The following is a 23,072-nucleotide window of genomic DNA, read 5'->3' on the forward strand; positions in this document are numbered from 1 at the left end:
AAAGTTGTGTGCCCTTGTAAAGTGGCATCTGTGACCTCGTGGATAGATTTGTGAGTGGAGGCTTGTGATATCCCACAGAGGTCACCTATGGAGCCCTGAAAGGAGCCACTGACGTAGAAATCAAGTGCCGTTGTGACTTTCATGGCCACTGGCAGTGGATGCCCTCCATATCCCCATGGCGCCAAATTCTGCAGCAGGTAGCAGATGTGATCGACCAGTTCTCAAGACATATGCAGTCTTCGGCGACACTGGTTCTTGGTCATCTGCAGGAATGAAAGGGTCTGTAGACCCTGGATGCTGAGCAGCGATGGCTTACTGTGGCTCTCCCGCCGTATGTGCGGGAGCCCCAGCCAGAGGGTGCAGCTCCTCCCTCTGTGCAGCCGGGAGCCTCCGTTGCTCTTTCCTCCATCGTCTTCGCTCTCTGTAAGCCATTAGGCTTACAGCTAATTCACCAGGCTCCATGTTCCTGATGTTGTACTCCTGCAGGATGAAAGGGAGAGACATGTGGGCTAGCATGGGTGTACCAAGAACCTGCCCTGGTTAAGTCTGAAGGCCCCTTAATGCTTCCTGGAGACTGCTGACCACCACTTGGATGGCCAGAGATTAGTGCGCTGCATGACTGCCCGAGACCCCACCCACCTCCGCCCCACTCCCCCGACCGACTGGCAGCAGCTTTGCCTGTTGGACTGCATGCTGCGCTCTCAGCTCAGGCACAGGCATTCTCCTAACCCGCGCTGCAAGGGGGCACTGTTAGCTTGAACCATGGGGGAGACTGGCCCAACCCGGGATGCTGACATTGCAAGGGGCTGTGAGCACCTCCACCAGTGACTGCTCCATGCCCCTACAAGTCACCTCAATGGCAGAACTGCCCCCCCCCTCCCCGCAACAAGTTGCCTCAACCGCAAGGCAGCCCTTAACATCCCCTCCCAACGCGCCACAAGCTTGAAGTCCCAACAGGCGACCCTGGTGAGCGCTGCACATGGTTGCTGCGTTCTTAGCTCCGAGTTCCCCTCAAAGTGCAGCCCGCCAAATGCACGGCTTTTATATGCTTTTGTGAAACACATCAGTGTGCTTTCCCATCGACATGGACGGATAATGATATGCAGATGTATTAAAACGCGGTTCCCGAAGTCCGATGTAGGGAAACGCAGCCTGCCATTGGTGGGCTGAGCGGACGATCGCAAGCTGATTTCACACCGTCGTGAAACCGATCGCGCCATTTTGTCCGCTCTCGTCACTGAACGCGTTCGATGGCCGGTACTTCCTGTGCCTGCCCGCAATGGGTTTAAATTGCTTTGAGACCCCATAACATACCAGTGACAGTTTGAATAACATCGGGCTGGTGAATGGGTGGAAATCTAAACACGTTTCTGGCACCAGAAATTAAACTAGTTTGTCTGGATGACAACTGGGAATCAAACTTGTATCTGTAGAAAATGAACTGGTGAAATGCACATAATATTTTCAGTTGCAATTCTACAAGATCTTTGTAGAATCATAAGTAATTAACAAAAGAGGCTTACTTATGTAGGTAAATTTGGAATAGGGATCACACTGAAAGATGTGAATAACCATAACTAATCAACAGAAGGGTTAAAGCTACATTTCCCAAAATCACCACAAAGTTTCTGGTGGTTTTAGTAAATATAACTGTAATTGCACATATTTTTGGAAGAATGTGACCCTTTAACAGCTGTCAAATGTTGAGCTATTTGTAGTTTCTGTGTGCCAGATTAGTTTGTTGATCTAAATAATGTAAATTACATTGTGTTGCAGATGCCACTTCTGAAAACCTGGTGTACTGTGATGAACATGAAAATGTCCCTCTGGCTGTTGAACTAGCCCAGAAAGGATCCCAGCAACACTACAGGTGTGGAGTAAATAACACTTGTCACTGATTATATTGTCTTTCCTTCCCCAGAAATATTCAAGTTAATTCTAATAATACCAAGTCATATGTAACAAAACTTCTGTAGTTTATGAATTGTGTTGATACTGAGGAGACAAATAATTTATTTCACATTCATAGTTCATGAACAATGCTGTTTTCCTGAACTTTGCTTTGTCTTCTTTGCACAGTGCTGAAGCTGCTACTCCGCTTCAGGCTGATATTGTTGGTGGTCTTTTGCCAGTTTCTGCTGTCCCAGAATCAATGACTGTAGGTGAGTGTCTTTACAAAATATTTATTGGTTACATTTAATTGGATCTAAAAACAATTCCCTTGTTAATTTTTGTCCTTTGACCAACTCTGTATGCTGTATCTGGATTCTATAACAGTTTTTGAAGATTGAGTTCTTGATCTAATCACTTAGTTGTGGGCTGCTTTAAGGCAAGGATTCGAGCAGTTTTCCACTACGGAGCAAAAGGGAGAGAGAGAAAACAAGGAGACAGAGAAAAATGAAAGAGATCGAGGAAAAGAAAGAAGGGCAGGGAAGTTTATGGAAGGAATTGTAGGGAGAAGCACCCAGTTGCTAATGGCTCTGCCATAATTGGTATAGTGAAGGAAAAAGGGCATGTGAGAGTGTTTTGGAGTTACATGATTGCAGTGTTGTGTTGAGGCAGGGGAATATAGAGATGGATATTTTGGTAATTTAAAAGATCAATTTATTTAGTTGCTTGAAGTCATGTGGTTGCTAGACCTTTGATCAAATGTTTGAGAGTTGTTCATTACTTATGGAGCTCCTTGTGGCTCTGTCATTCAATTCATGAAACACAGTAATTTTTCTGTGTGTCGACCCAAAACCCTGTTTGGCACTTAGCTTTTGCTGCTACTGTTATTTCTGTAATAAGACAATGCTAATGGCATTAGATTTAACAGTTGTTCACTTTGTATCATTGAATGTCATCCCAGTTGGTATACTGCATCTCCCATTTGTCTCTGTCAGTGCTACAAAGCTTCAGTATGTTTTCAAAATGCTTCTCCTGTCTAGCCTGTTAAATGTGTCAAGAGAAGCTTGTCATCCTTCATTCTGATCATTTGTCCAGAAACATGCACCACCAGTGAGTCTGTATCTTTCTTCACATTGTGTCAACACTATTATTTTTTTCACCTTATAATTCACACCCTGGTTCTTTTGTTTGATATGCATAATAGATCCATGGTGATGGAGATGAAACGTGTTATTCTGTTGAAAGTAATGGTTGTAATTTAACTAAATGTAATAATTCAGCAGGAGAGTTAAGATCACAACTGTGTCTCAGCCTTTCTTTATGGTATGCAAGCTGATACTATGGTGATCTCAGACTTGCTCTTCCAGTTCCCAAAAGGAGCGAACGGTCTTTATGAATTGAGCGAGAGTTTATTTCTTAAACACAATGCTGAACAGCATACTTCTCAGATAGGTGAAGTTTGTAATGGCATTTAATTCAGCATTTGATATTGGATGCTTTGATGCACTGTTTACTGGATGTAGTTTGATACCAGCTTTCTGTTTTTCTTTTGTTATTGGCAATTTTTCAACAGAAGAAAAGACTGCTTCACATTTATTGTGAATGTATTCATGATCGGTATTAGATGCGGGTTTATAGTATGCAGTCTTCATCAACCGTCAACAAATGAGACTTAAAATTTAGCTTGGTTGTTGCACTTCACATAGCAAAAATATAAGTAGGAGGAAAGCTTAGAAACTGCAATGTCATTGTAATTGTAAAAGCTGCAATTATGGTTATAAGCCCAGAGCTGGAGCTAGTTGAAGATGCTGTTGTTATCTTTGTGTTCTAATCTATAGACAGATTAGGATGGCAACTGTCTGAAGGTGGATAAAACTGACTAACTCTCCTGGATTGTATGCTGATATTCATCAGTGAGGAAGAAAGCTGGACTTCTCACTATTATACGTTGTATTCATCAACCTTAAATAAATGCCGATGTTTCACTTATGTACTTTAGCCTGGTTGATTCATAATTGTGCAGATTTCACCAACAACTTGAATTTCTATAGCCTCTTTAACATAAAAAAGCACCCCATAGCACTTCACAGAGGCATTTTAAGACAAAATATGATGCTGAGCCACCTAAGTGCAGTTGACCAAAAACTTGATCAAAGAGGTAGCTTTTACGGAGCTTTTTAAAGGAGGAAGGCAAGATAAGGAGAGGCATAGGGAGGGAATTCCAAAACTTAGGACCCAGGCACTAAAGGCACAGTCGCCAGTGGTGGAAGGATTAAAATTGGGGCCTGAATTAGAGGAGCAGAGATATCTTGGAGCAAGTAGGGAATGGCCAAGCTATGGAGGGATTTGAAACCAAGGAAAGATGCTGCCAGACCTGCTGAGTTTTTCCAGGTATTTATGTTTCTGTTTTTTTGTTGAGAATTTTAAAGTTGAGAAGTTGTTTAGCAGGGAGCCAATATGGGCAAGCAATGGTGGTAGCAGAGGTTTGGGTGACCTCAAGTTTGCAGAGAGTAGAATGTGGAGGCTGGTCTGGAGTGCTTTAAAGCACTCAAGTCTGAGACAGGGTTGGAAATGGGTGATCTTATGGAGGTGGCAATAGATGGTCTTAGCGAAAAAACGGACGTAGTTGAAAGCTCATCTCGTGGTCAAATATGACATTGAGGTTGTGAACAGTTTGGTTCAGCCTGGCCTGAGCCAATTGCCAGGTAGATGATGTAAATGGTGGTGAAAGAGCGAGTTTGTGGCTAGGACTGAAGACAATGGTTTTGGTCTTCCCGATATTTAAATGGAGGAAATTTCTGCTCAAAGAAGCAATCTGATGCAGTGGAGGAGTTGAGGGAGTTGTTGATGAGGTTGAGCTGGATGCTCTCAGCGTGTGGTAACTGAGGTGGTGTTTTCAGATGATGTCACTAATGGGAAGCATGTAGGTGAATAATAGAAGGATCCGAAGATAGATCCTTGGAGGCCACCAGAGGTAATGATGTGGGAATGGGAAGAGAAGCTGGATTGCTCAGTTTAAAGTAAAAACACTTGGTAGTTGGCGATAGTCCCTCTTTTTGTCCTGGCCTTCCAATATTGACATAGGATAGATTGTGGCAAATAAGTTGACCCAGTGTATGAGACGGCCCCATTTTCTGGCCCCCAAAGTCATGTTTTTGCATATACTGGGTGTTTAAGACTTTTCAAACATCCTGCTGCCAAACTCCTAAGATCCACCACTCATAAACTCCAAATCATTTGGAACTTTGCTACCTGCATCCGATCCAACATAAAGGTCCATTCAGCTATTGCTTCTGCTATTGTCAGCCTCTACAGTCTATCCACTGCATTAGCTTCAAGATCTTTCTCCTCATCCATGCTTGGCCCCATTCTCCAGAGGATACAGATTTAAGATAATTGGCTGAAGACTCTGAAGGAGAAGTAGTTTTATGCAGTGAGTTGTTGTGATGGGGAATGCACTCCCAGAAGTGTTGGAGGAAGCAGTCTCAATAGTAATTTTCAAAAGAGAATTGGTTAAATGCACGAAAAAGAAAGATTTGCAGTATTATGAGATAAGTTGTTCTAAGGAAAGAGCAGGAGAGTGCAGTGGGATTAATCAGATCGTTCTTTAAAAATCTTGGCACAGGCACAATCGGAAGATTGTGATTTGATTCTACCTATGCCAGATGCTAAAATGTGGAAGAAAAAAGAATTTAAAGAAAAATACAAGGCAGTTAAATGCCCAGCACATGAAGACAAAAGAAATTACATTGGCAAACAAGCAATGGCTGCGATAGTGGGAGTTATGAAAATATTCTATCAGATTATAAAGGAACATGCAAGATGCCTTGAACACTACGATGAAGGCTCTGTCAGAAACAAGCTGATTTACTTGCCACTGAAACAGAAGATATGAAGAGGTCGTGGGCAAGACCACTTTTCATGAAATCTTGAATGAAGCAGCTTCATACATTAGGATTGACTTGAGCTCTGTTGAAAAATGGCTGAACTGGATGTCAATTGTGAAAATTCCAATGTAGGAGCTGAGTTCCACCATAGCTAACTTAAAGAACAAAATGTTATCCATAGTTGATTACGTTTGTGTGGGATTGGTCAAAGAAAGTGGAGATTAAAATTTGGCTAGCATCTTATACCTATTTCTTTGGTGAGGTGGGGGGGAAAAGAAATAACAGCAAAAGTGTTTGGACCAAAGGATCGAACATCGAGCTTCCCAAGCTGGGGGACGGAATTGATTGTGGCAACTGCTGTGGTATTACATTTTTCTGTGTGGCAAGTCCTGTACCATTATCCTCAACAAAATTTGGACAGCTACTGATGGCAGGTTCTGAGAGGTGCAAGCCGATTTTTGTCAGACAGGCCTCTACTCTGCTATTCTGTGCTTTGCTCAGTAATGTTACAGTAACTTGTGCTGAATTTTATTGACTTTCAGAAGGCAGTTGATAGTATTTACAAAAATTCATTATGGCAGGTTTTCAAGGCACACTAGGTAAACTAGAGAAGTCGTTAGCATTGGGGGGATCCTGTACGAAGGAGCACAGTGTGTAGTAAGAACTAGCAATGAGTTATCCTACTGCTTCAATTTAACAACTGGTGACAGACAGCTGCGTCGTGTCCGCTATATTTTTTGGCATTGTGATTGTCTTATTATCAGATTGTCTCATTATGAGATCAATCTCTTACAAAATCAGGCATTGCATGGACCTGTGGAGAAATTGGGGACCTAGGTTTTGAAGATGTTATCAGACTCATGAATAATTGAAAATAGAAGTCATGCAAAGGAAGATAAACAATATTGCAGATACAGCCACCAAAGTTGTATTATACATCAACAGTGGAAAATTCTGACAAACAAGTACATTTTGAAGATAATTGACTGTAAGCAGCAGCATTTTCATTTAATTTAGGCAGTCTTGTTTAAGATGTTGGAGAGAGATGCATGTCAGGTGTCGAAGCTTGCATTGGAAAAGCTAGTGGAGCTTTTCTATTGCTTCACTTGATCTAGAAATCAGATGTGATTGGAAAAGCATCGAATTGTGGTGGTCCAGCAATAAGTTGACATGATGAAAGAGAATTTTCCCACCATTCTTTAAAAAAAAAAATTGGCATGGACTTTGGCACTCTTTGAGGCTTTGTGGACCTTGGCACTCTCATGGACCTTGGCATTCTTTGAGGCTCTGTGGACCTTGGCACTCTCATGGACCTTGGCACTCTTTGAGGCTCGGTGCCACTGGCAGGGCTTTTTGTGCAGTGGGCAACTAGTGCAAATATTGCAACTCCTTGGTTTGTGATTTTCTGACTATTGATATAATGGGTGAAAATTGTTGGAACTGCGCTTGTCATTTTCTGAGATGCCATCAGTTGCATGTGATGTCTTGCCAGTAGCGCAGAGCCTGCAGGTTCCAGCCAGACAGTTTCAATCTTAAACATTGATGCATAAATCGCGAACCTGAACTGCGACCGAGAAAAACTTTGTGGGCAAGAAGAACATACTGGATGCAAGATATTTTTTGGATAATCTATTGGTCGAAGATAGACATATTGATAGATGTGGTTGTATATTTAGAAATAAATATATTTAAATTTGAGGGCTGGGCAATAAATGCTGGCCCAGCCAGCGAAGCTGACATTTTGTGAATGAATAAAAAAAAGTAACTGTTAATGCTAAAGTTTTGCAAAAAACTTGGTTAAGGTCGCAGTTACAAGGGAGTAATTTTCAGTAGAGCTGTCCTAATATTTGACAGGCAAAAAATTTAGGTTTTCATTTTTGATTATTGCTTTTTTATCGCCTGGTTGGTTAAGTTTAAAAAGTAGAGATAGTTTAAGTAAGTTATATGTGTATTTGGGTGTGTTAGGAATAAGATATATCTTTAAGTTTAAGTTCAATTAATATTTTTTTCCATTTGTGGGTTAAAAGGTAAAACCTGGGAACCAGATTCATTTTTGAGTGGAGAGTTGAGTGCATTTCTAATGAGCTTTATGACCCTTGAAGTGGAGAGCTGTGTTTTCAAGTGGTGGGCAGGGGTGGCGGGTAGTGGCTTGGAAAAGTTAAAACGGTTCAAAAAAGACTATGCTGTTGCCTAGCAACAGGGGCTCAGAGAGAGAGACCCACACACAGGGACAGAGAACTAGAAAAGCAGTTTCAGTTCAGTTGAAGCCAGCGTTCCACAGAGGCTGGACAGCAGAGGAACAGATTGCAAGTCCCAAACTTAAGTTGAAGCCAGCTGCCAGGAGAAGCAGGACAGGAGAGGAAACTGCAGGAGCAGGTTCCAGAAGCTAAGAAGAAAGTCCCCAAACAAGAAAGGTCCCAAGAGGACAGTCTAGTCGAAGGGCAAGGACAGGAACCTGGAAAAGGTTCTGCTCTGTGAAAATGCAAGTAAGGAGCAGAGAGGAAGGCTCCAAGCTTCAGGTTTAAAGAGAAGAAATCTGCAGGAAGGAGATGTAAAGCAAGAAGCCGGAAGATCCAAGGTGACAGCCGAAGGTTTGTAACTCTTCACTATGGCCATTTGAAGCAGTGGTGTTCTGTTGCCACGGCTGAGTCAGTGAGAGAGAGTGCGTGGAAGGAAGCTTGAATGCATGTGGTGATCCTGGGGAGAGGAACATCAGGAGGAGAGTTTGAAACCCTGGACATGGACCGATGTCGAAGGATTCTGAGAGAAAGCGTCGTTTGAGGGAAGATTCAAGAGTGAGTTCTTTGAGAGTGGAGATTGGAAGCCCTTGTGTGAAAGAGTTCAGTGAGACCTGTTGGCTCACGGTGTGACAAGAATCTGGGGGGAGTTGAGGACAGAACAATAGCATCTGTTTGAGGTGGCATCTGTCACTTGGTTTCAGACTGAGGTGTACCTGACCACAGGTCACCTATTAGTTTACATGGACTGTGTACTTACTGATAACATTAGAGTATCAGCTTTTGTAACTTGTGTTGTCCTTACAAATCTGTATATACCTGGGAAGGTTCAGTTGTGTGTGAAGGAGTATTGTGATATAGTTAATCTTTTCTTGTTTAATAAATGTTTTATTCTTTTGTTAAAAGTTCATCAGCTGACTCCTGTGGTCCTGAGTAGCCACTCTCCATGTACTTTAACAAAAAAATAAAAGTTAGGATCTAGTACCTGGCTTGTCCGGTTATAACATCAGCTGGGGTCGTAACAGCCGGGATTGGAACACCTGGGAACAAAACATGGGCAAAATGTAGTTGTAACTATTGCCAGAAAAAGTGATGCAGTAATGAAAAAGCCCTCTTGTGTTCAAATGGCTGATGTGCAATACCGATAGATATGTTTTTTTCTGGAATGACGGATGATGTGTTGTGCCTTATGGGACAATATTAGAATTGGGTTGCTCTTCAATAGGTACATTCAGTGCTCTGAGTTTTTCCACTTTGGTAGCTGAATAACAGGATGCCCTCCAAGATGAACAGGTAGATGAGTAATCAATGCCTTCTGAGAAGCTTTGTGACTCAGCAGGCAGGTGGTGTACTTTCACTGAGTGAATCATGTAGTTTTATTTATCAGGTGGGCTGCTGTGCATAATGACCAAGCTGGCACTGAGTGAAAATTGTCAGTGAATTCAGCTGTTGCCTGGTGATGAGATCCTAAATCACATGATGTGAAGCAAGGTCTTGGCTTATGTACTACTTTTGCAGCAGAACTGCAGTCCAGGAAATATTACATGCCAGTTTAAAAATTACTTTCGTGGAGGACTATCCATTCAAATATACAGCAGGCTGCAGAACCATTGACATAGCAATATATTTTTTTGTGGATTGGATAGTACCATGAGTCGATTTATTTGTATTTTTGTGAAAAGACCTATTTCTAAGAATAACATAAATTATGTTTTGAAGAATATTCTCGGTGAAAATTACCTTTCATTAGTGATGTTGGTCTTATTTGTTTAATTTTATCCTGAAATGTACAAACCAGAAGCTAACAAAGAATGAAATAAGGTATTCCTTTTCAACTACTTTGCCCTATCTTTTCGTTTCCAAAGTGTGCGTATTGAATATTGTGGCAATGATTGCTATTATTATTGTATGTATTTTTAATTCTGAAATTAGGATCAATGTTTTGATTGGTTGTCAAATAAAAAAAAACCTTAATTTTTGTTTTAGAAGCTGATATTACCCTGTAGAAATGAAGTGCTTACTACTGATGAATTGATCTGCTATTCTTAATGACAGTCTGTTTGGAAAACCTTTAGCATGGGAATTGTCAGCTTTATTACCTTATTGCTCAATTCATTTTATGGCAAAGTGATTATGGATATTGTCAAACCTCAATTGTGACCATATTTTTCTTTATATTGTCCCATCAACTAGCCAGAGGTGCTCATTTTTTTTAGGGTATCCCTACATGTGAAAACAAAGAAAGATAATCAAGCATTTTACCTGGAAATAATAGAGCCAATGTATATTTTAATCAGCTTCTGGTGAAACAAGCATGGGTAGCATTACCATCATTAGTCCTGCAGTTTGTGTGTCGTCATCTGTGAACATGAAGTGTGCTGGCTTAAGCACCTGAATCAAATGAGATTGCTGGTTTCTTTTTTAAAGAGTGCCAAAACTGGATAAAAGCACCTGTGGTCGTAATTTCTTTTGCAGTAATGTCTCTAATGTCTGGTGAACCTTTCAGTTGTCTTTCTCATCATTAGTTAAATAGCTTTTTCTTTTTCATAGGTTAACTTTGATTTTCTCACTATTAATTGGTCACCTCCATGTTTATTTGTCATATTAAGTAAAGTCCTTCTGTTCAACTTTATTTCTAGTTGCATCTTACAGAAGAAAAATTCTTTTTCACAGTTCATAAAACAAAATGTTCTAAGTTGCATGCACCATTACACTTCTTGTATCCCAGTATGTAATCCTAAAGTAACATGTAACAAACAAATTCGCCAAACAAAATCATAAACTTGCCCATATGTTTAGTTTTAACAATTTTTATCCCTCCTCGATGAACAGCACAACACATCCTGATGCGCTTGACTATAATGCACTCTCTCTCTTTCTATTTGTTTCATAGTTCCAACCCCGTTTACTCTCTTTCCAAACTTAAACACTCAATGTTACGGCACAAAATGCAAGTGAAGGAGCCTGTTTTTTATTAAATTTATAGTAATTCCTTGGCGTCTGCTTGTGTTTGGGGCTCCAAAGCATGTGGATAAAAATGTTTCCCTGTTCATATAACTGATGGGTCCAACACATGCTTGTGTCAGAGGCAATATTGTTATTTCAGTAATGCTGGAGCTGTCCCAATGGGGAGAAAAGAGAGTGAGTGAGCGTTGGGCACTGAAGTGTTAGAGCTAGGCAAGGAAGATTATTTTGAGGAAAGGAAGGGTGAGTGAAGAAAAGGAAAGGTCCAAGAGCCCCAATGAAAGTGGGTGGGGGGTGGGGGGGGGGGGGGGTGTTGGGCAGAGGTAGAAAAAGAAAATATGCTCTGTTGGAGTACAGGAAAGAGAGAGAGAGAACCATCTGCTGTATGGGACAATGATGGGGAGTAGGGAGAGTGGTTGTTTGGATTGTGGGTTGGGAGAACAGAAAAGGAGAGAAATCCTTTTGTGGGTGTCAGGCATCTCTGACCCAGCTGGAGAGAGATTTCTGTTGAGACTCGCTGAGCCTTTTGTTGTGAGCCTATCTTCTGACTCACAAGGAGCATAATCACAGGTACATGATTAATAATGCATAGCAAGGAACAAGTTCAAAGATATGACCCACTAAGCAATTCTGGGAAACCGAAGCCTTTGGGCTCTGTGGTATGGGGGGGTGGATATGGTTACACAACTGAAACTTAAAGGATTGACTGAAGGGCATCACCATGAATGGCTTCATTTGATCCTAAATGGAAGAATTCACCAGACCTGGACATGAAAAGGTTTGACAGATTGATAGTTCTTCCAATATTTCAAGGTGATATACTATTTGGCTGTGAATTAATTATTATCTATTGAAACTTTGAGGCTATGGTTCAGAAAGTTATTTGAACAACTCGATTTAAATTTTTATGTTGTCGTTCCCAATAAATGTTCGTTGTTACAGACTTTGTGGTCAGCACTGAAGGGATGGCATTCACCACAGATCCCAAAGAAAATTGCTTGCAAAAATTTAGTGGGCTCCAGAGCATTGAAATTCCTGTTTTTCAAAATTACTTTCATGGGATGTAAGTGTTGCTGGCTAGGCCAGCATTTGTTACCCATCCCTAATTGCCCTTGAGAAGGTGGTGGTGAGCTGCAGTCCTTTCAACTTATCTTTGGTGATTTGGTACAATTAAGTGGCTTGCTGGGCCAGGCCAATTCAGGGGGCAGTTACGAGTCAAACACATTGCCGTGGGTTTGGAGTCACGTGTAGGCTGACCGGGTAAAGGATGGCAAATTTCCTTCCCCAATGGATTTAGTGAACGAGATGGGATTTTCCAACAATCCAATAGTTTCATTGTCACCATGACTCAGGCTAGCTTTTAATTCCATATTTATTATTTGAATTTAAATTCCACCAGCTTCTGTGGTGGGATTTGAACCAATGTCCCAAGACCATTAGCCTCTGAATTACTAGTCCAGTAATGTTATCACTGTGCCAATTGACTTTCAATCTAGTGCCATCAATAGGGGATCTGTGGTGTTCAACATTAGAGAACATACAAACATGTGAACATACGAATTATGAGCAGGTGTAGGCCATTTGGCCCCTCGAGCCTGCATTCAGCAAGATCATGGCTGATTTGATTGTAACCTCAACTCCACATTCCCACCTACCCCCAAAAACCTATCTAGTTCTGTCTTAAAAATATTGAAAGACTCTGCTTCCACCGCCTTTTGAGGAGGAGTGTTCCAAAGTCTCGCGACCCCGTGAGGAAAAAAAAATCTCCTAATCTTTGCCTTAAATGGGTGACCCCTTATTTTTAAATAGTGACCCCTAGTTCTAGATTCTCCCAGAAGAGGAAACATCCTTTCCATATCCACCTTGTCAAGACCCCTCAGATCTTGCATGTTTCAATCAAATCCCCTCTTACACATCTAAACTCCAGCGGACACAAGCCTAGGCTTTATCCAAAGCACATGTTACTTCTTCAGAGAACTCCAATAAATAGGTTAAACATGATTTCCCTCCTTCAAAACAATGTTGAATCTGCCTGATTACCTTGAATTTATCTAAGTGCCTTGTTATAATGGCTATTTTCCCTATGACAGATGTTAAGCCATATGGCCTGTAGTTTCCTGCTTTCTGTCTCCATTTCTTTTTGAATGAAGGAATTACGTTCACTATTTTCCAGTCTAATGGAACCTTTCCCGAATCTAGGCAATTTTGGAACATTAAAACCAACGCATCAACCATCTCACTTTTAAGACCCTAAGATGAAATCCATCAGGACCCGGGGACTTGTTAGCCCACAGCTCCTGCAGTTTGCTCAGTACCACTTCCCTGGTGATTGTAATTTCCCTGAATTCCTCCCTTCCTTCCATTTTCTGATTTACATTTACTATTTCTAGGGTGTTACTTGTATCCTCCATAGTGAAGACCGATGCAAAAGGCCTGTTCAGTGCATCTGCCATCTCCTTACTTTCCATGATTAATTCCCCAGGCTCCCTTTCTATAGGACCAATGCTCACTTTGTTAACTCTTCTTTTTAAAAATCTGTGGAAACTCTTGCTATCTGTCTTTTATATTTCTAGCTAGCTTTCTCTTGTACTATAATTTTTCTCACCCTATTAATCTTTTAGCCACTGTTTGCTTTTTATATTTTGTCCAGTCTCCTGACACACCAACCGTCTTTGCACAATGCTATGTTTTTTCTTCAAATTTGATATATCTTTAACTTTTTTAGTTAACCACGGATAGTGGTCCCACTCCCTGGAATTTTTCTTTCTCATTAGAATGTATCTATTCTTTGTATTCTGAAATATCCCCTTAAATGTCTGCCACTGCATTTCCGTTGACCTATCCCTTACCTAATTTGTCATTTCACTTTAGCTGATTTCATGCCCTTATAATTATCCTCATTTAAGCTTAAAATATTAGTCTTGGACCCACTCTTTTCTCCCCCGCACTGAATGTAAAATGTAAAATTCAATCATATTATGGTGGCTGCTACCGAGGGGTGTCTACACTGTGAGGTCATTAATCCTATTTCATTGCACAATACTAGGTCTAACATAGCCTGCTCTATGGTTGGCTTCAAAACGTGTTCAGAGAGCCAGTGCAGACATGATGGGCCAAATGGCCTTCTTCTGTACTGTAACGATACTGTAAAATGTTCTTTTAAGAAACTATCCTGAAAATATTCTCTGAATTCCTCATCTAGGCTACCTTTGCCCATGTGATTTTTCCAGTCTATTTGTAGATTAGCATCCCTCAGGATTATCGCTGCACCTTTCTGACAAGCTCCCATTATTTCTTCTTTATACTCCATCCTACTGTGTGGGTACTGTTAGGGGGTCTGAGCACCACTCCCACAAGTGACTTCTTGCCTTTATCATTTCTCATCTCTCCCCAAACCTGTTCTACATCCTGGTTTCCTGAGCTTAGGTCATCCCTCTCCATTGTGCTATTACCATGATTCATTAACAGAGTTACCCTATCCTCCCTAAATGTCATGTACCCTTCAATATTCATGTCCCAATCTATATCATCCTACAGCCATGTCTCTGTGATGGCTATCAGATTGTATTTATTTACTTCTATTTGAGCTTATCATTTGTTTACTGCTCTGATTTGAGTACATTTGTTTTGAATGTTATATGCATTCAGAGCCTTTAGTTTTGTACTTTTATTATTTTTATAACCTCTAGCTTTATCTGCTGATTTACTCTTAGATTTGCACTCTCTATCTCTTCCTGTCACGGACTGTTTATCATTTCCCATATTAGTACCTTTCTCTCTTGCTTTGTCTCTACTCTTTGATTTACCACATCTTTCCAAATTTGATCCCTTGCCCCACTATTTAGTTTAAAATCCTCTCTCCTTCCCTAGTTATGCAGCTCGCTGGAACACTAGCCCCAGCGCACTTCAGGTGTAAACCTTCCCGCTGGTACCGCTCCCACTTTCCCCAGTTCTGGTGCCAGTGCCCCACAAACCGGAATCCACTTCTATCATGCCAGTTTTTGAGCCACACATTCATTTCTCTAATATTATTTGCCCTTTGCCAATTTGCTCGAGGCTCTGGTAATAATCCAGAAATGATTACCTTTGAGGTTCTGCTTCTTAATTTGATGCCTAACTCCTCATACTGACTATGCAGAACCTCTTTGCTTTTGCTGCTTATGTCATTGGTACCTTCATGGACCACAGTGACTGGATCCTCCCCCTCCCACTGCAAGTTCCTCTCTTGGCCTGAGCAGATGTCCTGAACCCTGTCAGGCAACGCAGCCTTCTGGAGTCTTGCTCTTTGCTGCAGAGAACAGTGTCAATTCTCCCTTACTATACTGCCCCTTACTACCACTACATTCCTTTTTGCTCCCCCCACCTGAGTGGCTTCCTGTACCATGCCAGTCAGCTCACTCACGCTGCAGCCCCCACTCTCATCCAAACAAGCTGAAAGAACCTCATACCTGTCGGACAATGTCAATGGCTGGGGCTCCCGCTCTCTGAGTCCCCTTACCTGCCTCACTCACACTCACACCTTCCAGTCCCTGACCACTGACTCAAGTCAGAAGACGCTATCCCAACAGATGTGACCGCCTCCTGGTACAAAGTGTCCAGGTAACTTTTCCCCTCTCTGATGCATCGTGGTCTCTGCAGCTCAGCCTCCAGCTCAGTAACTCTGAGCCGTCGCTCCTCCAAATGCAAACACTTACTGCAGAAGCGCTTGCTCGGGGTGTCATAGTGGCATCCAGGAGCATCCACATGCGGCAGCCTTGACACATTATGTCCTGACATCCTTAATGTCTTTTAATTAATTACTTAATATTTTATTCAATTAATTGTTTTCCTTTTTATATATTTTATTAAATCATCAAGCAGGCTGTGTAGCCAATCAGATTGTGAAAGTTCTTCAGACAGCATACTGGAAAACACGGATTATATAATCATTTTGCAGAAAGCAAAATAAAGATGGGGACATACGATTCTATGTGCATGGGATCAAGGTAGAAGCTGAAGTATCATAAACAATCTTTAAAATAATATTTTAATTTCAGAAATTATAGAATCTTGCTCATGGAATGAAGTGATGGACTTTCCACACTTTGAGAAAATATTTTTTTTGTTGAAGCTTTTCGCCTTGCACTTGTCAGGACTATACGCAAGGATAGCAAACGTAAAGGGAACAATTTATATTGAATGAGAAGAGAGCGCTGATTGGTTGACAAGTGGACCCTGATTGGTAGAGGCATTGCCATGGAAAATGCACAAGTTGATGGTGACTGTCGGTTAACTGCCAAGCATTGTTTGAAATTTAAGCCAGGCAGCTGTCATTAACCATCAACTGGTGCTTCTCCATCAGAGTCCACTTACCAACCATTGAGCACTCTTTTCTCATATAGTATAAATTGTTGTTCCCTTTACATTTGGTATTCTTGTGAATTCTCTTGATGAATGCAAGATGAAAAGCTTCAATAAAAATTGTTTTCTTTTTCAGCAATACTCATGCTCTGTACTACTAAATGACTACCTCTAAATTTTTTTTTTCAGGGCTAGATAGGTTGTTCATTAGTAATTATGACTTAACACCCATTTAAAAATTCAGATACACCTCATTCATCAAGCCTATTTCTTCCATGATTTTTGGAGTGAGAATATTGTGTAAAAAGTTGATTTATTAATTCACTGATTCTGGGATGATTGCATCTGTGAAGAGTGTAATAGCGCACCCCTCTGGAGGAACAGAGTATCACTGAAAGCAGCTTCCAGATTTCTGCATTTAATTGTCCATATGTGGATGCCAGAAATTGCTGTAAATTTTGCATAGTAATAATAGTGAACACTGACAGTTTCTCCGTCATTATAACTGCAAATGTCAGGCCACTATCTTCTACATATTTCTGTCTGGTAAATAGTTCAGATTAAAGATAATCTGTTGTGGTGTTGATATCTACATGGGCCACGATGACTGGACCCTCCCCCTCCCATCGCAAGTTCCTCTCTAAACCTGAGCGTATGTCCTGAACTTTGGCACCGATCAGGTAATGCAGCCTTCTGGACTCTCGCTCTTTGTTGTGTCATTCCACCTCTTTATACTGTCCCCTACTATCACTACATTCCTTTTTGCTCCCTCCCCACTTCAATGGCTTCCTGTACCATGGCCAGTCAGCTCATCTGCCCTGTACACTTTCATTCAAACAAGCTGAAAGAACTTCAAACCTTGTTGGACAATGTCAATGGCTGAGGCTCCTGATTAAACTGAATAATCACTTGAATACCATGCTAAGTATAATGATGGTGGAAAAACTTATCCTTTGTGCTGTTCTGGAGTTCTGAGCAATGCAGGAGAAGGTAGATTGGTTTAATATTTTCAGACTTATTCCAAGAAATATAATGGATGTCAGTAAAACATTTCTCATAGTTATCAGGGTCCATTTTAATTGTTGTTTTAAAAATAAAAGTTACCTCCCCTATGGACCTCTCTTGTGCCCATACCTGCTCTCACCTCACTACATAAGCGAGACAAGTGTAGGGAATTGAAATGTCGTATTGATGCAGCAGGGATGTCCTGAGGCATGCTGTTGAGAAGTATAGAGTTTACCCAGAAGTAACGACTACTTGAAGCTGACACTGGTGCAAAATTTGGGAAAATACCCTGCAGAACTTAAATTTGTACCCTTGAAATTCATCTAAAGAGAAAAAGTTGATAATTTTTAAAAGAAAACTTGAAACGTGGCACCAACTAAAATCTACTTCTAGGCTGTTGTCAAGTATTGTTTTTGAAAAGTCAAAGTGCAATTGCCTCACTAGTTTATATTTGACACTACAGTCCTTGAGTTTTTTGACTGAGAATTTATTTGAAAGCCGGAGGAAATTAGAGTTGTCAATTTGTGCAAAAATTCCCCTAAAATTAGCTTGTGGAATTTTTGTATCTAGTTTGTTTTACAAAACTTGCTGTCACATTATCTGGGATGGGTGGCAATCTTGAGATGAAATTCTAATTGATGGCGTCAAGTGTTGAAGGTTGTGGCAAGAAAATCCACTAGGTGGTGCAATTGTATTTTGTTTGTATTTGCAGCAGTGGCACCAGATTCATGCTAGATTTTTGTAGTTTCAGACCTTGGTGTTCAGTGAAAATAATTGCAGGAATATTCTGCCTTCACATTATGTTCATTTAGAAGGGCTTTGAACAGACTATGTTAAAGCTTAATGAAATGATATATATATGTGATAATGATATAGAAATTATATAGTATATACATTGCCATGTATTATCAATGTGTGTAAATTTAAGAATGTGCTTCTTTGGTGTGAATTCAATTCAATTTTTATTCACTTTTATGCCATTAGGCCATTTTGTTCCAATAAGCATGATAGTAAAGCTGTGGAATTCTCTAGTAGCTGGTGTAAATATTATGCATCAGCAACCAGGATGCTTTTTTTATATATACTTAAACAATTCCCAACTGAACCCAGATTAAGTGTATATGAGACTGGGTAAGAACTACTTGCTGAGTGAAGCTAGAATTCAATCACAAAGCATTAAAATGGGAATTATACCAGCAATAGACCCAATGGTACAGATGCAATCAATCATCACCTGCCAACTTGTAGAAATTACTGGTGCTTTTATTAATTGCTTTAAGCTATGTCTCTTGTATCACAGACACATGAGACATGCAAGCAGCCTCCAGGCCTTTAAGAGTATACTCCAGTACTGATCATTTGGATATATGTAAGAATAACCCATGATGGCTGGGCCATTACCAGCCCTCCATGCGAAACTTAGTGTACATAACCAAAAAGCTGAAATATGACCTCTTCGGGCACATAGGCGATATGAATCCAGCGTCTTTGATGCTGCTGCAGAATCATATAGTGTTTTCAATATTCATACAACTGGCAACATATCTACCCTGTAGAGCATTTATTATTTTTCTTTCCTCTCCGGTCCCCTTCATTCTTTGTTTTTATCTCCACGTTTTTAAGGTGCTTGTATTTTTTGTTTGCTTCTCTTCCCCTGTGTACATTAGTTGTATGTGGCCCTTGACTGAAAAATTAGGTAGGCCACTTCCCAATCATCTGCTTCTGGTGCTGTTGACAAGCCAGTTAGAAATGCAGAAGAGCGTCTTTTGATCACGCTGCCTTTGATTTAATTTTTCTTTTGTCTCACCCATGATGAAGCATTTTGTAACAATTAAATACTTCCCCGAGACTTCATGCCTGAGATTGGTAGCTCACTATCTAGGGAATCCGGCATGCAACTGTGCTTCATCTCTCAATTGTGTGTTTTATTGGATAAGCTGTTTTTGCATGGAGTATCGTTTTCTCTGAAGTTTTAAAATTCTGTAAAGCCAAGGAGTGTATTTCATAGAAGTATTCTATAGTTTAAGTAGAATATTTTTGATTTCCCTTACTGGGCAGGAAAATAAATACTTTGCATAATGTGAAACAGGGAATTCAGAACAAACTTATTTTGAGAGAGTGGTGAGAATGTGGACCTCAGTATCACAGGAGTTGTTGAGGTGAATAGCATGGATGCATTTAAGGGGAAGCTTAATAAGTGTATGAAGGAGAAGAGAGTAGAAGGTTATTTTGATAGAGTTGAATGCAGAAGAATGGGAGGATGCTCAAGTAGAGCATTAACTCCAGCAGGGATGTGATGGACCTGTTTCTGTGCTAAATATCTTATGTAATGTATTTCTATGAAGTCCGAGTCATGGAGTAGCAGGGAGCAGGTCTGTGGTCATGATTCTCTGTCATTCACAACTTTAAATTCTAATATAGGCTTTTCACAGTAAAGTTTAATTGTGTCAAACCTATGATCTTGTGAATACTACTTTAAAAAAAACTTATTTAATTCTGAAAATCAGCGTTGATATTTTCTGAAATATTTCTTTTGCTATCCCCTCTCTTCTGACAATGAGAATTACGAAAGCGACAAATCATTGCGTAGCCTATTCAAAATGTGTCTGGCTTTGTTGGAAAACTGCTATATTCCAGACTAACTTTACGTGTAATTTTGAGAGAGGTTTAACAGAGAGGCAAGTCAAAAGTGGAGCAAACGCATTCATCAACCATGCGGTTGCTCATTTCAGTTTATTTTACATTGGACATGCTAAGAGGGAACTGATTGAAGATGACAGTAAGTTGGATATCTTGTTGCAAAGCAACACATTTCTACCAACAGTGCAAATGGGAAATTAAATGCAAGGTTCGCATAAAAATGATGAAAAATATACCAGATTACTTTTTTTAAAAAGCAAGTAATGGCTGTTGAGAGGTAGCCACTTGACATTTCACGAGCCGGAGAGGGCACTTCTAGGGCTAGGGCAATGCAGAAAAGATTTACAAGTTTGATACCAGAATTAAGCAAATGCAACTAATAGAAAAGATTAAGCAGGTTGGGATCTGTTCTTTGGAAAAATGAAGACTGAGAGGAAACCTTATAGAGGTTTTTAAAGTTAAGAAGGGTTTTTAAAGGAAGGTTGTGGAAAAACTGTTTCCACTTGTTGAGTCCAGAACAAGGGGAAATAAAAATCAGATAGTCATTAACATATCAAGTAAATAACTTAAGACTTTGAATATTGCTGAAAAAAGAGACATGTTGCTGAAGCTTTTCATCTTGCACTCATCAGGACAAATGCGAGAATGCCAAATTTAAAACGATCACAATTTATACTACAGGAGGAAAGGCTGCTGATTAGTTGGGAATTTTACTCTGGCTGAGGCATTGCCATGGAGAAAGCAACAGGGAACTAAGCTCCTGGATAATTCAAGAAAGGTGCAATGCTTGAACATATTCCTTTTTTTTTTGTAGAGAACAGGTCTCTGAATAAATGTATGTCCCTTCTAACCACTAAATTAGCTTAGTAACAAGCAAAAATCAACATGGCTTTACAAAAGGGAAACCCAGTTTGACAAATTTATTAGAATTTTCAGAAGATGTAACAAGTAGAATACATACAGGGGAACCAGTAGATGTGGTATATTTCTGTTTCCAAAATGCATTTGATAAGGTGCCACACAAAAGGCTAATATGCAAGATAAGAGAGCATGGGGATCAGGGTTGATATATTGGCATGGATAAGAGGATTGGTTAATCAACAACAAGCAGAGAGTTGGGATAAATGGGGCATTTTCAAGTTGACAGGTTGTAAATCATGGGTTGCTGCAAAGATCAGTGCTGGGGTCTCAACCCTTCACAATATGTATTAATGACAGAGACAAAGAGACCCTGAGTAATGCATCTAATTTTGCTGACTTTGTTTGCTTAGTTGGAATTATAAGCTATGAGGAGGGCATAAAGAGGCTGCAAAGAGATATGGACAAGTTGAGCAAATGGGAAACAAGGTGACAGATGGAGTATAATGTGAAGAATTGTGAAATAATTCACTTTGGTGGTAAGAACAGAAACGCAGAATATTTTTTAAAAAGCATGAACCTTGTAAATGTTGATGTTCAGAGAGACTTGTGTGTACTTGTACAAGGAACACTAAGTTAGCATGCAGGTACAGCAAGCACATAGGAACGCAAATGACATGTTGGCCTTTATCGTATGGGGATTAGAGTACAAGAATATGGAAGTCTTGCTACAATTGTACAAGGCGTTGGTGAGAATACAGCTGGTGTACCTTATGCAGTTTTGTTCTCCACATTTCATGAATGTTATACTCACATGGAAGTGGTACAGCAAAGGTTCACTCGATTGTTTGTTGGGATGAAAGGGTTGTCCTTTGATGAGAGACTAAGTAAATTGGACTTGTATTCTGGAGTTCAGAAGAATGGTAGTAATCAATTTGCGTGAATGATTCTTGGAAACAACAGATTTTTGAGTTCTTGTTGTTTCTTGGGCATCCCCTAAATAGATTCCAAATACAAAGGAGAAAAAGTAGGAGAAAATTATGACAGTGAAACCCTCTAATGAGATGCAAAGGCTACTTAAATTATAATTAGTCTGTTAACAGCATGAAAATTAATGTAAACTTTTGACTAAATCCCCTGACCTCCGCTTTCTGATGAAAATAGTGACTTAGTGAGTGTCCCACTAAAGGAACTGTTGAATCTGACTTCCTAGTTCCAGAGGATCTTTTCCACAGTAATGGCTTCTTCTACGGCAAACGTAGATTTAAATAAACTGAAGATGCAGCAGGACACAAATATTTGAAACCATCCTAATTTCATTTAACTTTGTGGTGAGATGTATGGCAGATACAATGATGGATTGAATTCAGGAATGTACAAAGGGAAATATATATAAAATTCATTCTGTGGAGCTCAACAGTCTATCTCTGGTCAGAAGAAGGCAGATCAGCTTTACAAATTAAACAGTATCTGGAAAAATCTCTGCCAAATCCTATGGGCTTGCAATTTTTAATCTTCTCTGTTCAGTAATCCAGTTAAATTTTCTCTGCCTTTTTTGAACATTTTCTTTTGACTTCAAAACTTAGCAAAATATTTGCAAGTTAATTTAGCAATGTAATCATCCTGTGTGCCTTATCCTCATTGTGATATTGTTGAAAAGAGAGGGTTTTTTTGTCAAAGCTTTTCACCTTGCACTCATCAGGACAATGCGCAAGAATACTAGATGTAAAGGGAACATAAATTTATACTGCATGAGAAGAGAGTGCTGATTGGCTGGCAAGTGGACTGTGATTGGTTGAGGTGTTGCCATGGTGAATGCACCAGCTGATAGTGACTGACGGTTAACTGCCAAGCATTGTTTGAAATTTAAACCAGTCAGCTTGACTCTAGTCAAGGCATTGCCCTGAGGAATGAACCAGCGAATGGCTGTCAGTTATTTTGTTTAGCTGAAACAGGTGCAATGTGTATACAGGTTCTTTCTGTCTGCAAAAAACAGGACCTTGTGTATCAATATATGTAGCTTCCAGCACATGCAAATATGCCACGCTGCGAGTCCGACTGACAATCTTAAATCAGTTGTTAGTTTAATTCTTAGCACATTGAGGTTACTTAGCAAATGTCCGATTGCAGAATCACATCTAATGTTGAACAGTGTTTTTGCTCAGAAGTAAGCTTAAAAAAAATGCTTGCTGGACTTGTCTAAGAGTGATGAGCTTCCACATGATATATATGGCAGGGTTCATCCTCATGG

At 40.2% G+C, this 23,072-nt stretch overlaps 1 protein-coding gene across 5 annotated transcripts in view; it reads left to right on the forward strand.

Annotated features, from left to right (window-relative positions):
* snx29 (sorting nexin 29) overlaps positions 1–23,072 on the forward strand; it is a 523,801-nt gene that overhangs the window by 87,037 nt on the left and 413,692 nt on the right. For all 5 annotated transcript variants that reach the window (XM_041206786.1, XM_041206785.1, XM_041206787.1 and 2 more), the window contains 2 exons: positions 1,777–1,870; positions 2,080–2,162. In XM_041206786.1, coding sequence (XP_041062720.1) covers positions 1,777–1,870; positions 2,080–2,162 — 177 coding nt within the window. The remainder of the gene's footprint in view (positions 1–1,776; positions 1,871–2,079; positions 2,163–23,072) is intronic.

This window comes from Carcharodon carcharias, chromosome 15 (assembly GCF_017639515.1).
Source record: "Carcharodon carcharias isolate sCarCar2 chromosome 15, sCarCar2.pri, whole genome shotgun sequence".
Lineage (NCBI taxonomy): Eukaryota > Metazoa > Chordata > Chondrichthyes > Lamniformes > Lamnidae > Carcharodon > Carcharodon carcharias.